General features: G+C 41.2%; 1 protein-coding gene across 1 annotated transcript in view; it reads right to left on the reverse strand.

The window, feature by feature from the left end:
* Positions 1-19,631, reverse strand: part of ITGA1 (integrin subunit alpha 1) — a 284,456-nt gene that overhangs the window by 190,302 nt on the left and 74,523 nt on the right. Inside the window, exon 3 of the mRNA XM_033931541.1 lies at positions 3,839-3,951. Within this exon, the coding sequence (XP_033787432.1) occupies positions 3,839-3,951 (113 nt within the window). The remainder of the gene's footprint in view (positions 1-3,838; positions 3,952-19,631) is intronic.

The raw sequence follows: 19,631 nt of genomic DNA on the forward strand, positions 1-19,631 counted from the left end.
TGTACTTATCTACATAAGGAATTCAACAATGGTGTTAGAGCAGTGGTTCTCAAACAGTGTGTTAAGACACACTGATGTATCACCAACAGCTGGAAGGTGTGTCACTGAAAAGCTGACAAGACAACTTGCTTGTGTTTTTATTAACAACAATGTGTAGTGCAAGTTGAGGAGAGTTGAGAACCAGGAAATACTGTACTTGAAATATCCATAACTGGTCCCTACTTCTGTCATTAGCCCCAAATGAAAATGTTGCAGTTCACCCCTCTCTTCCACCCTGGCAGTCACCACCATTGCATCTGTATTTCCTTAACATCGTTAGCAACCACTCAACGATATTTAGGTCCTGGACCTGTTGGGCCACCGTGTGAGCGGACTGCTGGGCACGATGGACCTCGGGTCTGACCCAGCAGAGGCATTTCTTATGTTCTTAGGTGTTTTTTTTCCTTTGTTCAGCTGAAAACTGTAGTGTATTAATGTTCAAGGAAAACCAAACAGGTGAGAGAAAACCACAGTATCTGGGTGATCCAAAAAGTTTCTTTTTCTGCTAATGTGCAAGCATGCTGTCTCAACTGCAACCTTATATCTCAAAGGTGTCTACTCCGATTCTTACATAAATAGGACTCCTAATGAAGGCATCACTGAGCCAACGTTGATGAGTCTTGTTCTAAATCATTCTTATCCACATTTGAGACTGTATCTTTAGTCTCAAACTGAATCTGGTTGTTTGTTTATCTGGTTTGTTTACAAACTTTTTATCTTTGAGACTGTTTGTTTTCCAATAAACTTTTTGGATCACCCAGATGCTGTGGTTGTCTCCCACCTGTTTTGTTTTCCTTGGTAGTTGCACAGAAACATAAAAATAAGATGGCAGATAAAGACCAAATGGCCCATCCAGTCTGTCCATATGCAGTAACCATTATCTCTTCCTCTCTCTTAAGAGATCCCATGTGCCTATCCCAGGCTTTCTTGAATTCAGACACAGTCTCTTGTCTCCAGCACCTCTTCCGGGGGACTATTCCATGAATCTACAACCCTTTCTGTAAAAAAACGTATTTCCTTAGATTACTCCTGAGCCTATCACCTTTTAACTTCATCCTATGCCCTCTCATTCCAGAGCTTCAATTGAAAGAGACTCAACTCATGCACATTTACACCACGTAGGTATTTTAACATCTCTATCATATCTCCCCTCTCTCACCTTTCCGCCAAAGTATACATATTGAGATCTTTAAGTCTGTCCCCATACGCCTTATGAGTTTTCTGGTCTGTGTTTAATGTGTCATATGTAAATATTGTCTGTCAGATGACAACAGAAGAAAAATAGAGAACCACTGTGTTGAGTGATCTACACTCCTTTCAGTAGCCCTGGACAGCTCAGAACTAGTCAGCAAGGCTTATCAAAGTTTGTATCTTTCAGCAGGCTCATTCTACTAGCTACCCAATCACATAAGGGGCATTATCATTTACATACCTATTATACGTTTAAATGTTTAGTAAAATGGCAATGCACCAAAATTCTGCTCAAGCACTATTCTGTAGTACATAGCATTCTGTAGTACATAGCAATGAATCAAACACATGAGAGTTGCTAATGAAAACAAAACACAGCGGAGGAGTCTAAGACACACACTAGTCTTATGGCATACAGCTTGAAGCAAATACAACACAGCAGAGGAGACGTCAAACATGCTCTAGTCTTATGCTGTACAGCTTGAAAAGTTTATTCGATCAATAAGTGACTCAACACATGTTTCGGCCAAAGGGTCTGCATCAGGAGTCTGTGGCTTAAGCTGAACCATATGTGTTGATAAAAAGATCACCAGCTAATAAACACCAAAATTATATCAAAAAGCTTCTCTGGCAGAACAACTACATTGGAGTTTGACATGAATATAGAGCTGAATAAAATACAATGAAAGGAGATATGTTTATCTTATCTTCATTCAGCAAGTGCAATCTATCTTTTCCTAATGCATATAGCTTTATGAACGCCACTAAAATTATCCAAAATAGATGTTAATCAGCAAAACCGCTAGCGTTTTCAGTGCACATTAACCACGTGCTAAACAAAAAATACTAACGTAAGCTCTATGGAGGCGTTGGCGTTTAGCACGTGCAGTATTGTAGCGCACCTTAGTAAAAGGAGCCCTATATCTGTGATACTTTCTATATCAGAACCTTTAACATAAAATAGCTATTTTAGGTGCTCTTGGTTTGGATACTGAGTTAGATACTTAAAGTGCAGTTGTTAAAAAATTTAATAATTATAACTGTTAAATCTATATTATCAAACAGGAAAGATTTTTCTAAATTGGATTATAACAACCGGTGGAATATGCTGTGCTTATAAGTTAAATATGAAAAAAATCTTTGCTATTAGGAGTGGAAACTGAGAAATTTAAGAAAATATGGGAATTTTTATGTAGATACAGTGATTAATGTTGACATGTTGATTTTTTTTTTTTACTCTAATATAAGATAAATACATCCCAGTACTAATTATAATTATAAAGTTATTTTTATAAGTAAAATGTATGTTGTTTGTACATATGTAGTTTGTATTGTTTTATGATTTGTCTGGTCTAAAATCTCAATAAATTATTTTATGGAAAAAAAAAGACTTGATTTAAAATCATGACCATGACATTATGAATTGATTAATGGAATTCATTTACAAAAAAATTTTTAACATTGCATGAATATACAACCTCATGCTACATAATTAAAAACTCACCCATATTACATAATGAATAACTTGGACTATAACATATCTTACATGGAAAACTATCTTTATAGTCACAGTTAAATCATTTATGTATCCTCCACTACTGCCAACAAATTGCCAGCGGACTACATACAAAGAACAAGATTAATTTACTAGGATGTACATATAGAACAAGATATTATCCCAAACATTAACTATTAAGATTTAATTTCTGAAACAAAATATAGAATTTTCCTCAAAACGGCAATTTAAATTTATTTTTAAAATCTGAATTTTTTTTTTTTTTAAATCATTGATTTTTATCACCTTTGCTCTGGTTGAGGCGCTAGCACCCATCATCCTCTCTGTCCTGCTGCACTTTCACTCCCCATTGCATTTTCGCATCATCCACTCCTCCCCCCCCCCCCGCCGCACTTTGACTTCCCCTCCACTGCACCTCTAGTTGTTCATCGGCGTGAGCAGCAACTCCAACCTTCGGCTCGCACCAGCGCCGGCTTTCCCTTTGACGTCACTTCTGGGTCTTGTGCCTAGGAAGTTATGTCAGAGGAAGAGCCGACGCTGATGCGGGCAGCAAGTTGGTGATGCTACTCAGGCTAGGTAAGTTAAAGAGATACGGGGAAAGGGAAGGAGCGTGTGGAAGGGGCAGGGAAGCAGCATGGGGTGGAGAAATGGACAAGGAGGGATGCCACCGCCCCAGTCACCTCTCCCCTTCACTACGCCACTGCTCTCAGAATTTCCTGATGGTTATGTGAGTGAAAAGACACTTCAGGAAATGGCAGCTATTTCTGGGTTGGCTAGAGAACCACAGTCAGATGTAAACCGCTTGGACTTGTCATATGAACAAACGATATAACAAGTTTAAATAAACGTGTATCAGCATTTACGGTGTCTATGTTCCAGGACAATCACTATTTGGATGTACGAGAGAACTGGCTCTAGGACAGAGCCTTTAATCCCAAGCTCTGTGTTAATTTAGTTGCTGCTGGGATTCACCACTCTATTCTATTAAAGAATGAATAAATGAAAAACACTGCAACTTTCTGACAATCCAGCAATTAAAATATTCCTTAGTAAAGTGTAATTGTGTTGATTATAACCAACTTTCATACATGCCTGGCAAGTTCAGCTTTACACAGCTTGGTTGGCTATCCCTTCCCACAGGACATTTATAAACATCACCTGTCCTTTTCTTCGGTTGCCCAACTAAGGGAGATCCGATAAGAACCCTAAAATGGAACAAAAATATGTTTCTTAATAGGAAATAATGCAATGATTATCTGTTATTTTCTGGGTTCTCTCTCCATTGTCAATTGTCAGAAAGAAATACAGGAGAGGAAGAGCTAGGATAATACAAGAAATAAAGAAAATTCATCATCTTTTTCAAGGGATTCCTATTAATTTGAACATAGGTAGTGGTGATACACTATACAATGCTAAGATAATGTTTGTGAACTTCAAGCATAATAAAAGATATTCTTGTTTAATTGAAACCAATATTTTCTTATGGAATAAAAAAAGTCTAATCTACAGTAAACTTTTTTTTTTTTGTTTCCTTCTTGACACACAACATATAAAAGTGGAAATTAAGATTAATTCAGAGTACAAGTGTGAACTCCTATATCCCCTTGCACTAGAGAATGACACGGAGATGGATACCTGCAGGACAGGGACAGAGCCCATGGGGTGGGGACAGGGACAGTCATTGGGCAGGAATGGGGACAGAGCCTGTGATGACAGGGTAGGGATGGGCAATCCAATATGCACAACTGGGGAAAAATTTCAAAAAAAGGGGGTTGTTCCCAAAAACCCTAAATAGGCTCAAACTAGTAAAGGAACAAACTACTTTAAATACCTTTTTAAACGAGAGAGGTGCTCACTGCAGCACTGCAGCACTTGTCCTTACGCATTGGAAACCACATGCATTAAACATCCTACTTTACCTAAGATGTACATTTTTCAGCAGTATACTGATTGTGACACTCAGGGGGTTGTTTACATGATCATGTGTCCCTGTAATATGGTTTACATTGGGCACACCACCAGGAGCATCAAAACTCGTATTATTGAACATTTGAGCAAAATCAGGAGGGGCGATATGGGGGCCCCCCTGGTACAACATTGGCAAGTCACCCCACATAAATTGCAAGACCTTCGTTTTGTTGTGTTGGAAGTGGCCCACCTGGATAGGGGAGGCAATGTGCAAGCGTGGTTATGGAAACAAGAACAAAGGTGGATATTTCACTGGCAAACTGTGTCTCCCAACGGGTTAAACAAAGAAGTGGAGTGGTGGGCGTTTCTTCATTAGGTGATTGACACATCATCATATTACAAATACAGGGAGCTCAGCTGAGCTCCCACGTCACAGGAAACGTAAAAGAAGTTCCTCTGAACCAGGTACCCTGCTGTCAGCGTCATGAGAGTTGTCTATTAGCTATAATATCTGCTTTATTATGAATGTTTGTTAAAAACCAGCATCATTTTCTGTTTCTGTTACTTTGTTTAGATAAAGAAGCACCTTTAAATTAGGACTATTTAAGCAGCAGTTCACTAGCAAAGCAGCAGGTTGTCTGAAGCAGCCAGATTGGCGAAACGCGTCAGAACCTCGCCGGGTCAACGCTATCTGAACCTACTAAGATAAGTTCTTATTTGAACTCAATTTATTGAACTTACATAGCAGTTGGAGAATATTCATTTTCACTGGACATTTATTGGACATTTAACTTTAGAGTGTTTTTTATAAGCACTTTCTATTACCTTTTCACTCAAAATGGTGCAATGGTTGATTCTACAAAAAACGCTTTTTAGGGGTTCTCCCCAAATTGAGGTTTTTTACTCCATCTTGGATTCTGAGCACCTCTCTCGTTTAAAAAGGTATTTAAAGTAGTTTGTTCCTTTACTAGTTTGAGCCTTGCCAGGGTAGGGATGGGGACAGGGACAAACTTTGTCCCAATGTTATTTTCTAAAAGCATGAGTAGTATCAGTATGTAAAAAGTTAACACACCTTAAACTACTGACAACTGATTTCAATGATTTTAAAAACTTGCAGAATCTGCTTTTGGATTTCAATGAACTAACTGTTAAATGATATCATTTGTGTCTTGTCTGCCATCTGCAAGGTTCTTCCATTATGTGCCCAGCTGCTCAAGCATCTTTCCGTAACTGTAACAGATTAATTCATCAAGGAACATTTCTAACATTTAAAATTGGTGGACAGCCCTGTTCCCAATCAGGACATTGAACTCACTATTTCCAAAGTCACACTGCAGGCTTCAGAGCATACCCTGAAGAAAGCCACAGCATAATGGCTGAAACATCTGTTTCTACCTGACAAAGACACAGCGAGACCCGGAAACCTGCAACAAGCATATGGAAGAAGTGTTTGGGGGTTAGGAATTTCAACCTACAAGGGTTTTCCTTAAGCTGGCTTATGCTCTGACTTGGAGGAGATGCAGAGCTTCATTTCAGGATCAGATATGGAGCAGGACTTCATGTGTATGGGGGTGGGGGGTAGGGAGGAGGGGTTTGGTAGGATTTTAAGATTCTGCATGCATTTAGACCTCCGTAAAGACAATTGTTAATTTTAGGCCACAGCAGATTTGAGTGAACTAACAAATGGATGACACCATTCATTCTAGTTACTAAAGCCTCATTTGCATTTAACTGAATTTATATGTGAGTAACGTACACATTTTGGTGCACATCCATCATATTTAGTTATTTCATGTCAAGTATGATAAACTTTTATTGCATAGTACACTATTCCATCAGCATGCTAAACAAGAATTGTCTTCATGATAAGCTTTGCTTTCCCTTTTAATCTAAATCTTTCATCACTGTATTCCATTTTTAGGAGCTTAACTTGCAATGTCATCTAGTCTTCCATTATTACTTCCTATCCAATTGTTTTCATAAAGGCAGATAAACATTTAAGTCACTTTTAAATATTTGCCATTTTGGACCTCATTCAAAAGGGCCTTTACTTTATTCTGTGTCTAACTTTATCTACTCTTACCAGAATTATTTACAGTTCTTAATTAAACTGGATGTAATCTAGGACCCAGGAGGTAGCCAGAGTTTCGTAGTTTCCTTGTTTGGATGAGTTCATGGTACACTGGTACAAGAAATAGGAATTTAGATTAGCTGGAAACTGGGTAACATTCTGGAGAATAGGTATCCTACTCCGAAAGGATAGGCTCTACCTTAACCAAGGGGAACAAGGCTGGTACTGCTAACATTCACACAGAAGGCAGAGCAGTTTTAAATTAGAATAAACAAATACATATTTTGAAATACCTGTATACAAATGCTAGAATTCTAAAAAATAAGACAGGGAGAGTTAAGAGTATATAGCACTTAATGCAGAGAAATATATAATAGGCATCTCTGAGACCTAATGGAAGGAGGCTAACCTATCAGCTGGTACAAATTATATTACAATGATAGGGTGAACCAAATTGGTAGACAAGGGGCACCATATGTTAAAGAGGGCATTGAGTCAGAAATAATAAAAGTACCATGGAATCTTTATTGATAGGAAGTCCATGTATGAAAGGAGAGAGAATAATTTGGGGGGTATAATACCATCTACCTAGTCGGAATGAACAGACATGATATTTTGGAGGGTAAATCTTTATTCATTTTTAAATTTTCCACAAGTGTAACAAAATACAATCATATACACTCTATTATCACGTATTATTTATGACAAAAATTCAGTCATAATAAATACCCTCCCTCTCTCTAATATAAATATCAATATTATTCAAAATCCCACCCTCCCTCCCACCCAATATTTCAATATATAAAAGGGGAAAATAATTATTATTATAATCAAATCGTACAATACATGTTGAAATGTTAACAGAAATTAGGAAAGCAACACAAGAATAATGGGTGATTTCCACTAACCAAATATTGAGTGGATAAATGTCATATCAGGAAGAGTGATCGCGGAGGAGATGGTGGCACCATATGTATATGTTCTTCTGGGGAGGAGAGGAGAGAAGGAAGATCCTCAAAAGGGTTCAGGACATTTTAGGGTTTGTGAAGAGAGGATGAAACACTTAAGGCTGGGACACAAAAGTTATGCAGGTGCCGGCCAATATTCAGTGATGGCACTTGCATAACTACACAACCAAAGTTATACTATTTATGCAGTCATATTTTGTCTCTTTGCAAACGGTTACTGACATTGAATATCTCCATCATCTGCATTGCTACCAGCTCCTCCCAAACTCCGCCCTCAGAAAATCTTCTCCAGCCCACTTCAAAAATAGCCGTTCAGAGCTGATATTCAGAGGTACTGCCAGTTCAATGCTGCTGAACATCTGAGCATGATTCAATCATTTTGAATGTCCACTGGTATGGTCTTTAAATCAGGCCTAATCAAATGTTTTAGTTGGTGAACCTAATGAAACTTCTAAAAATATAGTTTGAGTGACAGCTGAAATATTTTCTTCCATTAATAACTTGGAAACAAAAATCAGTTCAAAACCTTTCACTTGGGATAGAAGTGATAAAAATGCATCATCCAATTTTAACTTCTGGAAATGATTTCCTGATGACAAACAATACTTTTCAAGGCGGGGGAGGGGGAGGCATTTAATTTTAAAGTATTAAACATCTAGCACACAATCATTTACTTATTCAATGGACTGACCTTGATTTAAAGCTAATAGACAGCACAGTCGAGTATCATCTGAGCTAGTATACAAAAATTCCAAATGACTGAATAATAACCAACAATGAACACAAATATAGACTGAAATGGGTCGGAGTTAAAATGGAGCCCTGTAGGATTCCATATTGGAGGTTCTTTGTTGCATATATTTGCCTGTTACAAATAACTGTCTCCTTCCTTCTAAGAAACGCATTTCTATTTGGCTACTATTTGTGCCAGAGGACATATGAGGAGAGACTGGAAGCCCTAAATATGTATACCCTAGAGCAGGGGTAGGCAATTCTGGTCCTCGAGAGCCGAAGCCAGATCAGGTTTTCAGGATATCTACAATAAATTTGCTTGAGATAAGATTTGCATCTCAAGGAGGCAGTGCATGCAAATCCATCTCATACATATTCATTGTGGATATCTTGAAAACCTGACCTGGCTCCGGCTCTCGAGGACCAGAATTGCCTACCCCTGCTCTAGAGGATAGGAGAGACAGGGGAGATATGATTCAGACGTTCAAATACTTCAAAGGTATTAACGTAGAACAAAATCTATTCCAGATAAAGGAAAATGGTAAAACCAGATGGCATAATTTGAGGTTGAGGGGTGGTAGATTCAAGAGTAATGTTAGGAAACTCTTCTTTATGGAGATGTGGTTGATGCGTGGAATGCGCTCCCGAGGGAGTTGGTGGAGAAGAAAACAGTGACAGAGTTCAAACAAGCGTGGGATGAACACAGAGGATCTCTAATCAGAAAATAATGGGTATGCATTGAAGGAACTATGACCAGTACTGGGTAAGCTTGCACGGTCTGTGTCCCATATGTAGACATTCAGTTGAGGACAGGCTGGGGAGGGTTTTGATGGCTGGGATGGTTAAGATGGGCTGGAGTGAGCTTTGATGGAGACTCCATTAGATGGAACCTGAGCACACTACTGGGCAGGGCTCTGGGTTTCTGGCCCAGAAATATCTAAGAAAAAGGACCATTTAAACTAAATTAATTTATGGAGCACGTATGGTTGGGCAGATTGGATGAACCACTCGGGTCTTTATCTCCCATCATTTACTATGCTACTATTTACTATGTTACTATGTTATTTATTGGTGGTGATGAGGAATTATTACAACCGAAGGAGATAAAAGTGCAAAATGTGAAATTGTCTGTTCTCCAATGTATGCAAGTGTTAGGTGAATATCTGGATAGTCATCTGACAATGCAAGAATATATTTTTCATGTAGTTAAGGAAACTTTTATGCAAATGAGGACACTTTCCAGAGTAAAACCAATGCTGTCTGTAATGGATTTTCAGATAATAGTACAGTCTTGTTAATTTCTAAATTGGATTTTTGTAATGCGTTGTTTCAGGGATTAACTAAAGCTAAAGTACATGCTTTACAAGTAGTACTGAATACAGTGGCAAAAATTAATAGTGGAGTCTTTTATTTTGGACATACAGTGGTACCTCGGTTTACGAGTGCACCGGTTTGCGAGTGTTTTGCAATCCGGCACCCCCCCTGCGATCCGGCACCCCCCCTGCCTCGAACCGGCACCCCCCGCCACGATCCGCCCCCCCGCCACGATTGGGCACACCCCCGCCACGATCTGACCCCCCCCCCGACACGATTGGGCACCCCCCGCCATGATCCGACATCCCCCCGACACAATTGGGCACTACCCCGCCGCTTCTTACCCTCATCTGGGCACTCTTGAAGCTCTGCCTCCTCGTCTGCTGGGCCTTGAGCATCTGAGCATGCTCAAGGCCTGCGAGTTCACGTTCACGTTCAGAACGTGAACTCGCAGGCCTTGAGCATGCTCAGATGCTGGATGCAAAAAAAAATTGTCCAAGCCCAAAATGCCTAGAATAAGACCTTTTGGATGTGGGATAGACCAGCAAAGTGATGGACTGGCCACCCAGGCATGGAAACAGAGTAGTGGGGCACCTTACAGGGCATTGCTGTGAACTTCACAAAAAAGGTGCCACATAAACATCTCATTACAACTCCCTTGAAGGTCATGGTGAGACCCCCCCCAAACACACCAAAAACTACTATACCCACCTATCTACCACCCCAATAGCCCTTATGGTTGCAGGTGCCATTTATATAGCAGTACAGTAGGGTTTGGTGGGCTTATATTTTCCACCATGAATGCAGGAAGAGGCATGGGACCAGGCAGGCAGCCTTGCGCACCACTCTGCTGTTGGAGAGGCAGCTAGAGACAGTGAGTCCTGCTTCCCACACACTCCCCGCGGGTTGGGCGTGAGCAGCAGACATCGGATCCAGAAGCCGCTGGGAGTCCCGGCATGGCGGCGCAGCCCTGAAGAGAGCGAGCGGCTACGGAAATAGCAGCAGCGACAGCTGGTTCCAGCCTCCCGTTTTCCTCCCTCCTATCCCCCATGGCAGCGCTGAGTGGCACATCCGGATCTCCATCTCCACTCCGCCACCAACTCCCTTTGCGTTCGGGCGGGACATGGAGGAACGGGCCCGTCAAGCTGTGCCGGTGGAACTAAAGGAACAAGGGAGAGGTCGGAGGGGGTACGGAGGAGCCTGCCTCCCTTCCTCAGGGTGGGGGGTGGGGATGAGGAGTACAGGAGGAAGGAAATGACAATCCCAGCATAAGAACCAGGGCAATCAGGGGAGGGAAAGAGACAGAGCAAAGAAATGCTGAAGGAGGAAGGAGCATAGGGACAGGGACATGGAACAATGCTGGAAAGGGAAGGTATAAAGATTGATATAAGCACCCCTCAGAGCGGAATGGACTTGTAACAAAAGCTATGCTATGGCGTGTCCCCTACCACCAGGGGTATCCTCAAGTCTTTAACCATGCCTTAGGCAATCGCCTAGGCTTGGGAGCAAAAGGTAAGTATGGGCTTCCACTTCCCAACACAATACAAAGACCAGTCAGAATTATTTCAAAAACATGCAAATAGTTTTATTCTGCTCTTGATGGTCACAAAAAATAAAGCATACAGGTCTCACATGTAGCATTTCACAGAATCCAGTTTTCAAAAGTGTAGGAAAAATAAAGATTTACAGTTTCTCAAAAGAACAACTAAACTGATCTGTCTCACCTGAGACTATGTATACTGGCTCAGCACAGAGACCAGTTTGGCATTTCAGAAAAAAAACAAAAAAGAAACAAAAAACTTTTCTCTTGTAGCAGGGTTCAAAACAGGCAGGAGATTTTCACAGCAAGTACATGAATTCCTAGCATATCTTGTAACAGCAGACAGTTCATATTCTCTTGAGCTAGCCACAAGACCGTTTTTCCAAGGCTGCTGAGTGCCTGAGTTATGTCTCAGTTACGTAGCACAGCTGAGAGATATTCTGTAATTGCTTTCTCAGCCATGGCATACACAGGGAGGTATAGCATTACAGAGCATTTATACAGCTTAACAAAAACTTTAGCTCAAGCGTTTTATGGTCATTACAGTAAATCTTCCAGGTAAGTATTCTTCTCAGAAAACCTACAGTTTAGCTTCTATGTCAAAGAAGCAGAACACACAAAGCATTCCCTGCTCAAAGAGTGAGAAAAAGCAAAAACCCAATAGCTGTTTTTCCAGCTATTCACTTTTCAGTTGATGTCCATGGGTTGTGCCTGACTCTCAGTAATGGAGCCAGCTTCCTGCACTTCCATTCCTTAACTCTGGAAAAAGACAGGTAGAAGTGGGAAGGCTTTCTTCTACCTCTTGCATGGGCCAATCTGGGACGTCAGCCACTGCTTCCTTGTCCCAAGGCTCTTGCACTGCTCTGGGCTGCTGGAGTGACTCAGCCTTGTCACTCTCTCCTCCTCCTGCTGTTTGCTTCAGCCTGCTTTTAATCAGCCCCAGCCAATCCCCTTCAGCCTGTAGAGGGGGATGGGCTTTGGTGCTACTACAGGTTTTCCTTGCTTGTTCTGCCTGGGTTTTCTAGACTCAGCTAGTTTCTCTTTGCCTGCCCTAGCTGACTTACAGTCAGGATGCCAATGTTGCAAGTCTGCCTGCCCTTGATCCAGATCACTACTGCTTTGGACCTATGGGCAAGGGAGGTCAGCCTTAAATCGGTCACCAGAATTAATCTGGTCAGCTCTTCTACACAAGATCCTATTAGGGGCAAAACTAGTGCTGGTGCTAGGTTTGTCACAAGATGCAGAAATGTGATAATTAATGGAAGGGAAGAAAATGGTACACATGGATAATGAAGAAGAGAAGAATGATTATGCACTTTTGGGGGGGCATGCCTACCTGCTTGCTTGCCTCAGGGTGGGGGGCCCTGCCTGTTACTAGACTACTAGGCCTGCCTTCCCAGTGCCCTGTCTATCACTAGACTACCAGAAGGGGGACAGGGTACAGAGCCTAGCAGGGAGGGGGGACAGAGTGCAGAGCCTGGCAGGGAGAATTTGGTTCAGAATGGGGTTTTTCTTGTTTTCCTCCTCTAAATCTAGGGTGTGTCTTATGGTCAGGTGAGTCTTATGGAGCGAAAAACACAGTAGTGCCATGCCATCAACCTGTGTTAAAAGCTACATTAGATAGCAAATTCCGTTTACTAAATATACCCCCTTAGTTGGCATATTAAATCAGAAGAATATATAATTTATTGCAAAAGAACCTTTCAGGCTAAAGAACACAGCTTTCTACTCAGTGTCTGAATCACCAACACACGATTAAGGAAAATTTGATGCAGGTGACTAGTCATTGACTTTGATGAATAAAGTTTAAGAAACGTCCTGTCCAGCCTTTAAAAGTATTATGTCTTGAAAGTCTTGTATATCTCAGGAAAACCACAGTAATAAACAAGAGACAAATATCTTCCAATGGAACAGAAGTCCTAAAAGAAAATGTTATATCATGAGACTAAAAGAGGGTAAGGGAGTAGGCTTTGGAACACCGTAATAAGGAAATATTTTGTCAGAAAGGGCGGAGAAGGCACTTCAGTCTCCAAGCTGAAGTGGTGATGGCAAGCAGGGTGTAATAGAATTTAAGAGTGAATTGGAATAAACACAGATGATCCCTAATTATGGGAAAGTGAAGGTAAATCAACGTGCTAAACGTTGGCAAACTACATGTTATCTGCTGTCGTATATGGATTTTAGACCAGCCTGTACTTGAAACTGCAATTTCATCTGGTGTTCTCAGCTCAGATCTTACTGCTCTTTGTAATTTTTGGCAAGTGATTTAACCCTCCAGGTACAAAATTAGACTGAACCCTCCAAGGACAGGGAAATATCTATTTACCTGAATGTAATTCGCCTTGAGCTGCTACTAAAAAAGTTGTGGGCAAAATCCAAGTTAATAAATAAAAATTATACTGGAAATTTACTATGAATAAATGGCTCATTATCCCTTTCCAGATATGCAACAGAAGGAAATAATTTTTTCACTCGAGAGAATAGTTAAGCTCTAGAACGCATTGCCAGAGGATGTGATAAGAGTGGTCAACATAGTGGTTTAAAAAAAGATTTGGACAAGTTCCTGGAGGAAAGTCCATAGTCTGCTATTGAGACAGACATGGGGGAAGTCGCTGCTTGCCCTGAATCAATAGCATGAAATGTTGCTATTATTTGGGTTTTGTCCATGTACTAGTGACTTGGATTGGCCACAGTGAAGATGGGTTACTGGGCTAGATGGACCATTGGTCTGACCCAGTAAGGCTATTCTTATATTCTTATGCAGTCTTACTCTAAAATCGCCATCCTGTGGAACTGGTCAGAGTACAGATGGTTTGCCATTTGCAATGACATAGGAAATGTCAATGACATAATCCTATGTCGTCGTAAATCATTAACATGAAAACAAGCATTAAAAACATGACATTTTCCAGTCAATATTCAGCCTGCAGCAATCAGTATTTTTATTTTTAAACATTGAGGCAGAATTAGTCCTGGATATTCAATGCTGGGCCATGTCTGGGTATTGTCACTCAATATCTGGGGCTAATTCTAAATGTGTTAGCTGTCAGAGTTTAAGAAAGGCCAGGCTGGTTTATAACCAGGACCAACATAAGACAGTAACGCAAACCCCAGCTGAATATCAGCTGAGACCTTCATAAGGGATTCAAGTGCCCATACCACCTCTGATTTCACCCTCCCTCCCCCACAATCTCAATCCAACTCTCTTGTACCATCAATGACTAATAGGCTTGACCAAGCCCCCCCTCCCCTCACCTTCCACTCCCTTCCTACTGCATAGGCTCCCCTTGGATCTACACCGTATAATCCTGGCAGTCTAATGGATTACTAGGGCTATATAAGGTAGGTTCAGGGGGCCTTTAGGGTGGGAAGGGGTAGAGGAAGGGGATTGGGATGGCAAGGGCAGGGAGGGAAGGGAAGTGTCACCCATAAGCCTGTTGCCACTACCTGGAAGTTAAATGGGCACTTGCCACTATTGAGATCGGTACCCAGTTATCTCTGCGACCAAAATAGGGACAGACTTTTTAGATCTCAACTTTAGTCACTTACTTAACTGGTTAGTGGGCTGAATATTGCTACTTTTCAGTGAACATCAGCACTTAAGCAGCCTCCACCATTTGAATATTAGCAGCTTGTGTTTCTTCTTTTGCTGATAACAGCATGCATTATTTGAAAAAAACCAACACATCTCTCAGAAAGAGTGCACAGCCTTTCTCAATAGTGTGTTCACATATGAACCATCTAAAAAATGTGCCCTCTGACATTACTCCCAAAATGAAAATTAAGACTAACCAAAACAAAATGAATAATGCTGCAAAGGCACAGGAAATGAGGAAACCGATGTCTAGGTTCCCCAATTCTGATGCCATCTGCTCCCTCCATCCCTTGGCACCCAACCCCCTCCCAGTAATTGTTCCTGCTATGGCACACAACTGCCCCCCACCCCTATTACACTTGACCCTGAGTAGAATTCGACCTCCCACACAGCAACTGCAGGCCCAATCCCCCACTCACCTCTGGCAATATACTGTTAGAGCAGTGTATCACAAACTGTGTGCCGCTTCCTGAGATTTCAGGTGTGCCGCGACACACTGGCAGGAGGAGGAGGATCATCCACGCTGGCCGACTGCCTACAGGACTTGCCTCTTGTTGAGAGAGGCACATTCTGTAGGAGGTCAGCTGGCACAGATGACTTCCCTCCTTTCCCCACTCCTCCCGGATCCCTCCACCGAAGCAGGTCGCAACCAGATGGGCCTCCATGCACTTCTGGGTGCCTTCCGGCTGGGGCACTGGATTTAGTGTGCTGCCTGCCGGAAAGTTTGCGTGACACTGTGCTAGAGGTTTCAGTGGCCATTTTGAAGAGCCAGGGTCATGAGGGTGGAGCAAGTTGGAGGCTGCGGGAGCTAGAAATAGAAATATGCAAAGCTGCTTCAATCCACACATGGGGATGAGCTGCATGTATTTTCCCCACATTCATCTTTGTAAAATCGTTGTTCCTGTAAGACATGGAAAGATATGGCTGCACCTCCTGCACATCCTTACACATTTGACAAAGTCTTTTATATAATACTGTAGAAACTTTACATGTGGGTAGAGCTGTTCCAAATATTTGCATTCAGTTTGGTCCTGAATAGTGCCTCAAATACATTATTAGTATTTGGCCGAATAGTAATTTATATTTGAACATGAATAATCCAGAGTACTACTGTGCTAGATCCTACTAAAATAAGCACTTGATCTCCGATTTCACATTGCTTTTTCTTTATTATTTGTTATATTCAGTGCTCATTTTTTGTATTCGGCTGAATAATATTTTTCATTATTCATATTTGGCCAAATAGTAAAATATGCTATTCGGTACAGCTCTAGAACTTAACAGACCTGGACCTTTTAATTCCCATCTCTATATTATTTCTAACGTAAGACTCTAATAGGGCAATTCTTTAAGTGTGTACTTATAATTAAATGCCCAGAGGGTGCCTGGTAGGAGCCTATTCTCTAAAGGATGGAGGCCCTACCTTCCTTTACAGATGTACGCATGCCTAAGCAGATATATGCATGCTTAAAAGTTAGGAGCAAGCATGGACACCACCCACAAAGTTGGTCTATAAGCACCTAAATGTCACAAATTTGTGTGTAACTTATACTATTCTATAAGCTGAATGTAACTATTATACTATTCTATAAGCTGAATGTAACTATTATACAAGACCCACTCATGCAGCACCCAAGATATATCCATGAGGAAACGCCCACTTGCAAACACATGCTGTGTAAATTAAGTGGAAGTTGTAGTAGAAGGAAGGCCCCTAGGGTAGCCAGAATAAGCCTGGATGAATTGCTGCAGAGAAAATCTAGCACTGAAGGCCATTGTGTGCGTGGATGAGAGGTTGGCAGTCAGGGAAAGAGCTAGAACCATTGAAGACTAGAGGGAGAAGAGGGCAGGAAAAGAGAGCAATAAACCGGACCAGGACTGGCAGAAAAGGGGGATGGTGGGTAGGGAAAAATACCAGAGATGCAGAAGAGGGGGAGGGGAATATAGAGAGAGAGGCTCAACTTGAACAACAGAGTGGTGTTCTTCGATACAAAGCCCACAGCCACCTGGTGGCAAACATTAGTGAATGAAGGTGATCGGCCCCCACTTTATGTGGGCATTTACTCAGTTTCTTATATAAGAGCAAGCTTAAGTGTTTTATGTTAAGATGTATGAGTAATGTAGTTTTGTGGAGTTAATTCCCCAGAGGTCCTTGCTTCTGCCACAGAGCTAGGCTGCATTCAAAGAGCTGAAGCCCCACCCTTCTTCTCCAGTGTGAGAGCGAACAGTTGCCATTTTTGCAGACTGCATGGCTGTATGAGAACCTGAGTTTAGTATTCTCCCACCAGGTTTCTCATCTTTTATTTCTAACAATCTAACACAGCTTAGTTATATATCTAAGTCTGGAGAACAGTGTGTTATTTCCCACAAGGTACAGACACACTCCCAGATTGAATAGGACAGAATTAAACTGCCTTGAAATAATCAATTGTGTGTTTATTCTTTATTTCATGTTATTAAAGAAAGTTGATCAACAAATACAGAATCTGGCTGGTAACACTAAGATTATAGAAGTTCGAATTGGCCTAATAGGAGCTCTTACAGTTACCAGTAACTCAGAGGAGTCCTTCCTTTCAGCACATAAACCTGAGAACAAGATTGAGTGACTTAGGTATAGAACTGTTCAGCTATGCTGACGATATTACAATTGTCATACCTTGTGCTACAGCTCTATCCCATATCTCTCATAAAATTGAGTCTGTGTTGCAATTGATGAACTCTTGGATGCAGGATTTCAAACTTAAGATTAACCCTGATAAGACAAAGTTTGTTGTTGTGTCACCACATAAGATTATTCACGAGCCATCAATTAGTATAAATTCTACCTTGTATACAATTCAACCAACAATTAAAATATTGAGAGTTATTTTGGACCAGCATCTGACTATGAAAAAACAAATAGATACTGTGGAAACTGCATACCGTTAAAGCTTTTTTTGAGTTTTCTGCTTTTAAACTTCTGGTACAATCTTTATTATTGAGTCTTTTGGATTATTGTAATATTGTGTATTTAACAGTTCTCATGAATGACATGGTTCGTCTCATATTGATTCAGAATACAGCGGTTAGAATGATCTACGGTCTTAAAAAATATGATCATGTGACTCCATTTTATTGTGAATTGCATTGGCTGCCAATGGAGGCTCTTGTTTTGTTTAAGTTGGGTTGCTTTTGCTATAAGGTTATGTATGGTACCGTTCTGTCTTATATGGTTAATAGATTCTCTCTAGCATTAAAAATAGTAGAAAGTCTCATGCCCTATTCACCTTCCCGTCAGTACAGGGCTGTAAAAGTAAGAAATTTCTGAACCATACTTTAGCATTCCAAGCAGCTTCACACGACAGAGAATTTTGATTGGAGCTTGCTCTTATAAATATTTCAGAACTCAACTGAAATATTATCTCTTTTCAAAATACTTGGTCAAATAATTTCTTTTTGTCATTCTTAAATTTTTTTTAGTTTATAATCTTTTGTAAACTGCCTAGAACTCATGGTTACGCGGTTAAGAAGTATGATGTTATGTTATAGTGAGATTTAGTCAGCAGAGAAGGGAAAAAACTGACTATTGCATTCCAAAGGTCTCCGAGAACTGTTATTATCCCACTGACTTTGTATTTAAGAACACTGGCATTCTTAGGGATCTCCATGTCTGTATGTTTTTTGTGGTCCCCTATTTTGTATTAGGTGAGAGTCTGTCCCTGTTCAGCATGTACAAATGAAGTGAAGAATTCTGCTGGCATGTAGGTTTATGTAGGAATGTACAACAGTCCAGCTTGATTCCCAGTAGCAGGTATATTGGTGTGCTAGGGTACAGGCTAATATTAATAACATTCTTTTTTCATAGGTGGATCAGGGCTATTACGGTTTGGTAAATTTTTCTTATATGAGTTTGGAGTGTCTTTTGTAGGAATTTGTTTTATTAACAGTGTAATAAAATTATTCAGATGTAATTGTCTCGACATCCTATAAAGTAACCACACAAACAAAAACTTATCTGCTTATACAAAGGACCTGATATTCAGCGCTATTAAACTGGCTGTAAATGGCTTCTGGATTGCTAAATAGCACGTAACCAGCTATCCTGTAATATTAAGCAGGAGACAGACAGCTATCCCCCCGATAAATATCCAGCTTAGCGAATTGGCCAGTGACTAGCTATGTCACGTGACACAGCCGGTCACCGCCGATATTCAGTGGTCCGTCAGCTAAGTTTGCCAGCCAGATAGAGCCACCTACCATTGACCATTGAGACTTAGCCAGCTAGGTGCTAAAATATTGGCCTAGCCAGCTGTGTCTCAGCTGGTCAAAAATAGACCACAAATTCAATGCCAGTCGTCACTGAACGTCTTCAGTGCTCTCCCTAGCATCTTTTAGCCGGGTGCTCCGCCCGGTTAATTTAGGTGAGCACCCGGGTGTCATCTGTCGTGAATCCTGCTACCGCCGGCCCGCCACTGCTCAACATTGAAGAGCTGCCAAAAGTACCCGCCTGACTTTAAAAAAAAATGGCAGCAAGCAACTTGAACCCGTGCTCTAGGGCTCTAACGGTACCACCATCCGTGCCGGCTTCCCTTCTCTTCAAAAGCGGAAGATACATCCCGGGAGGGGGGGGGGGTAGGGAAGAGAAGGAAAGCCGGCACGGACAGTGGTACCTTTAGAGCCCCAGAGCATGTGGGAGATAGGTCAGCGACGGAAGGAAGATAAAACTTGCCTTGCTGCTCTTCCTTGTTTCGGGCCTTCCTGGCTGCTGGGTCCTGACT

This window comes from Geotrypetes seraphini, chromosome 1 (assembly GCF_902459505.1).
Source record: "Geotrypetes seraphini chromosome 1, aGeoSer1.1, whole genome shotgun sequence".
Classification (NCBI taxonomy): Eukaryota; Metazoa; Chordata; class Amphibia; order Gymnophiona; family Dermophiidae; genus Geotrypetes; species Geotrypetes seraphini.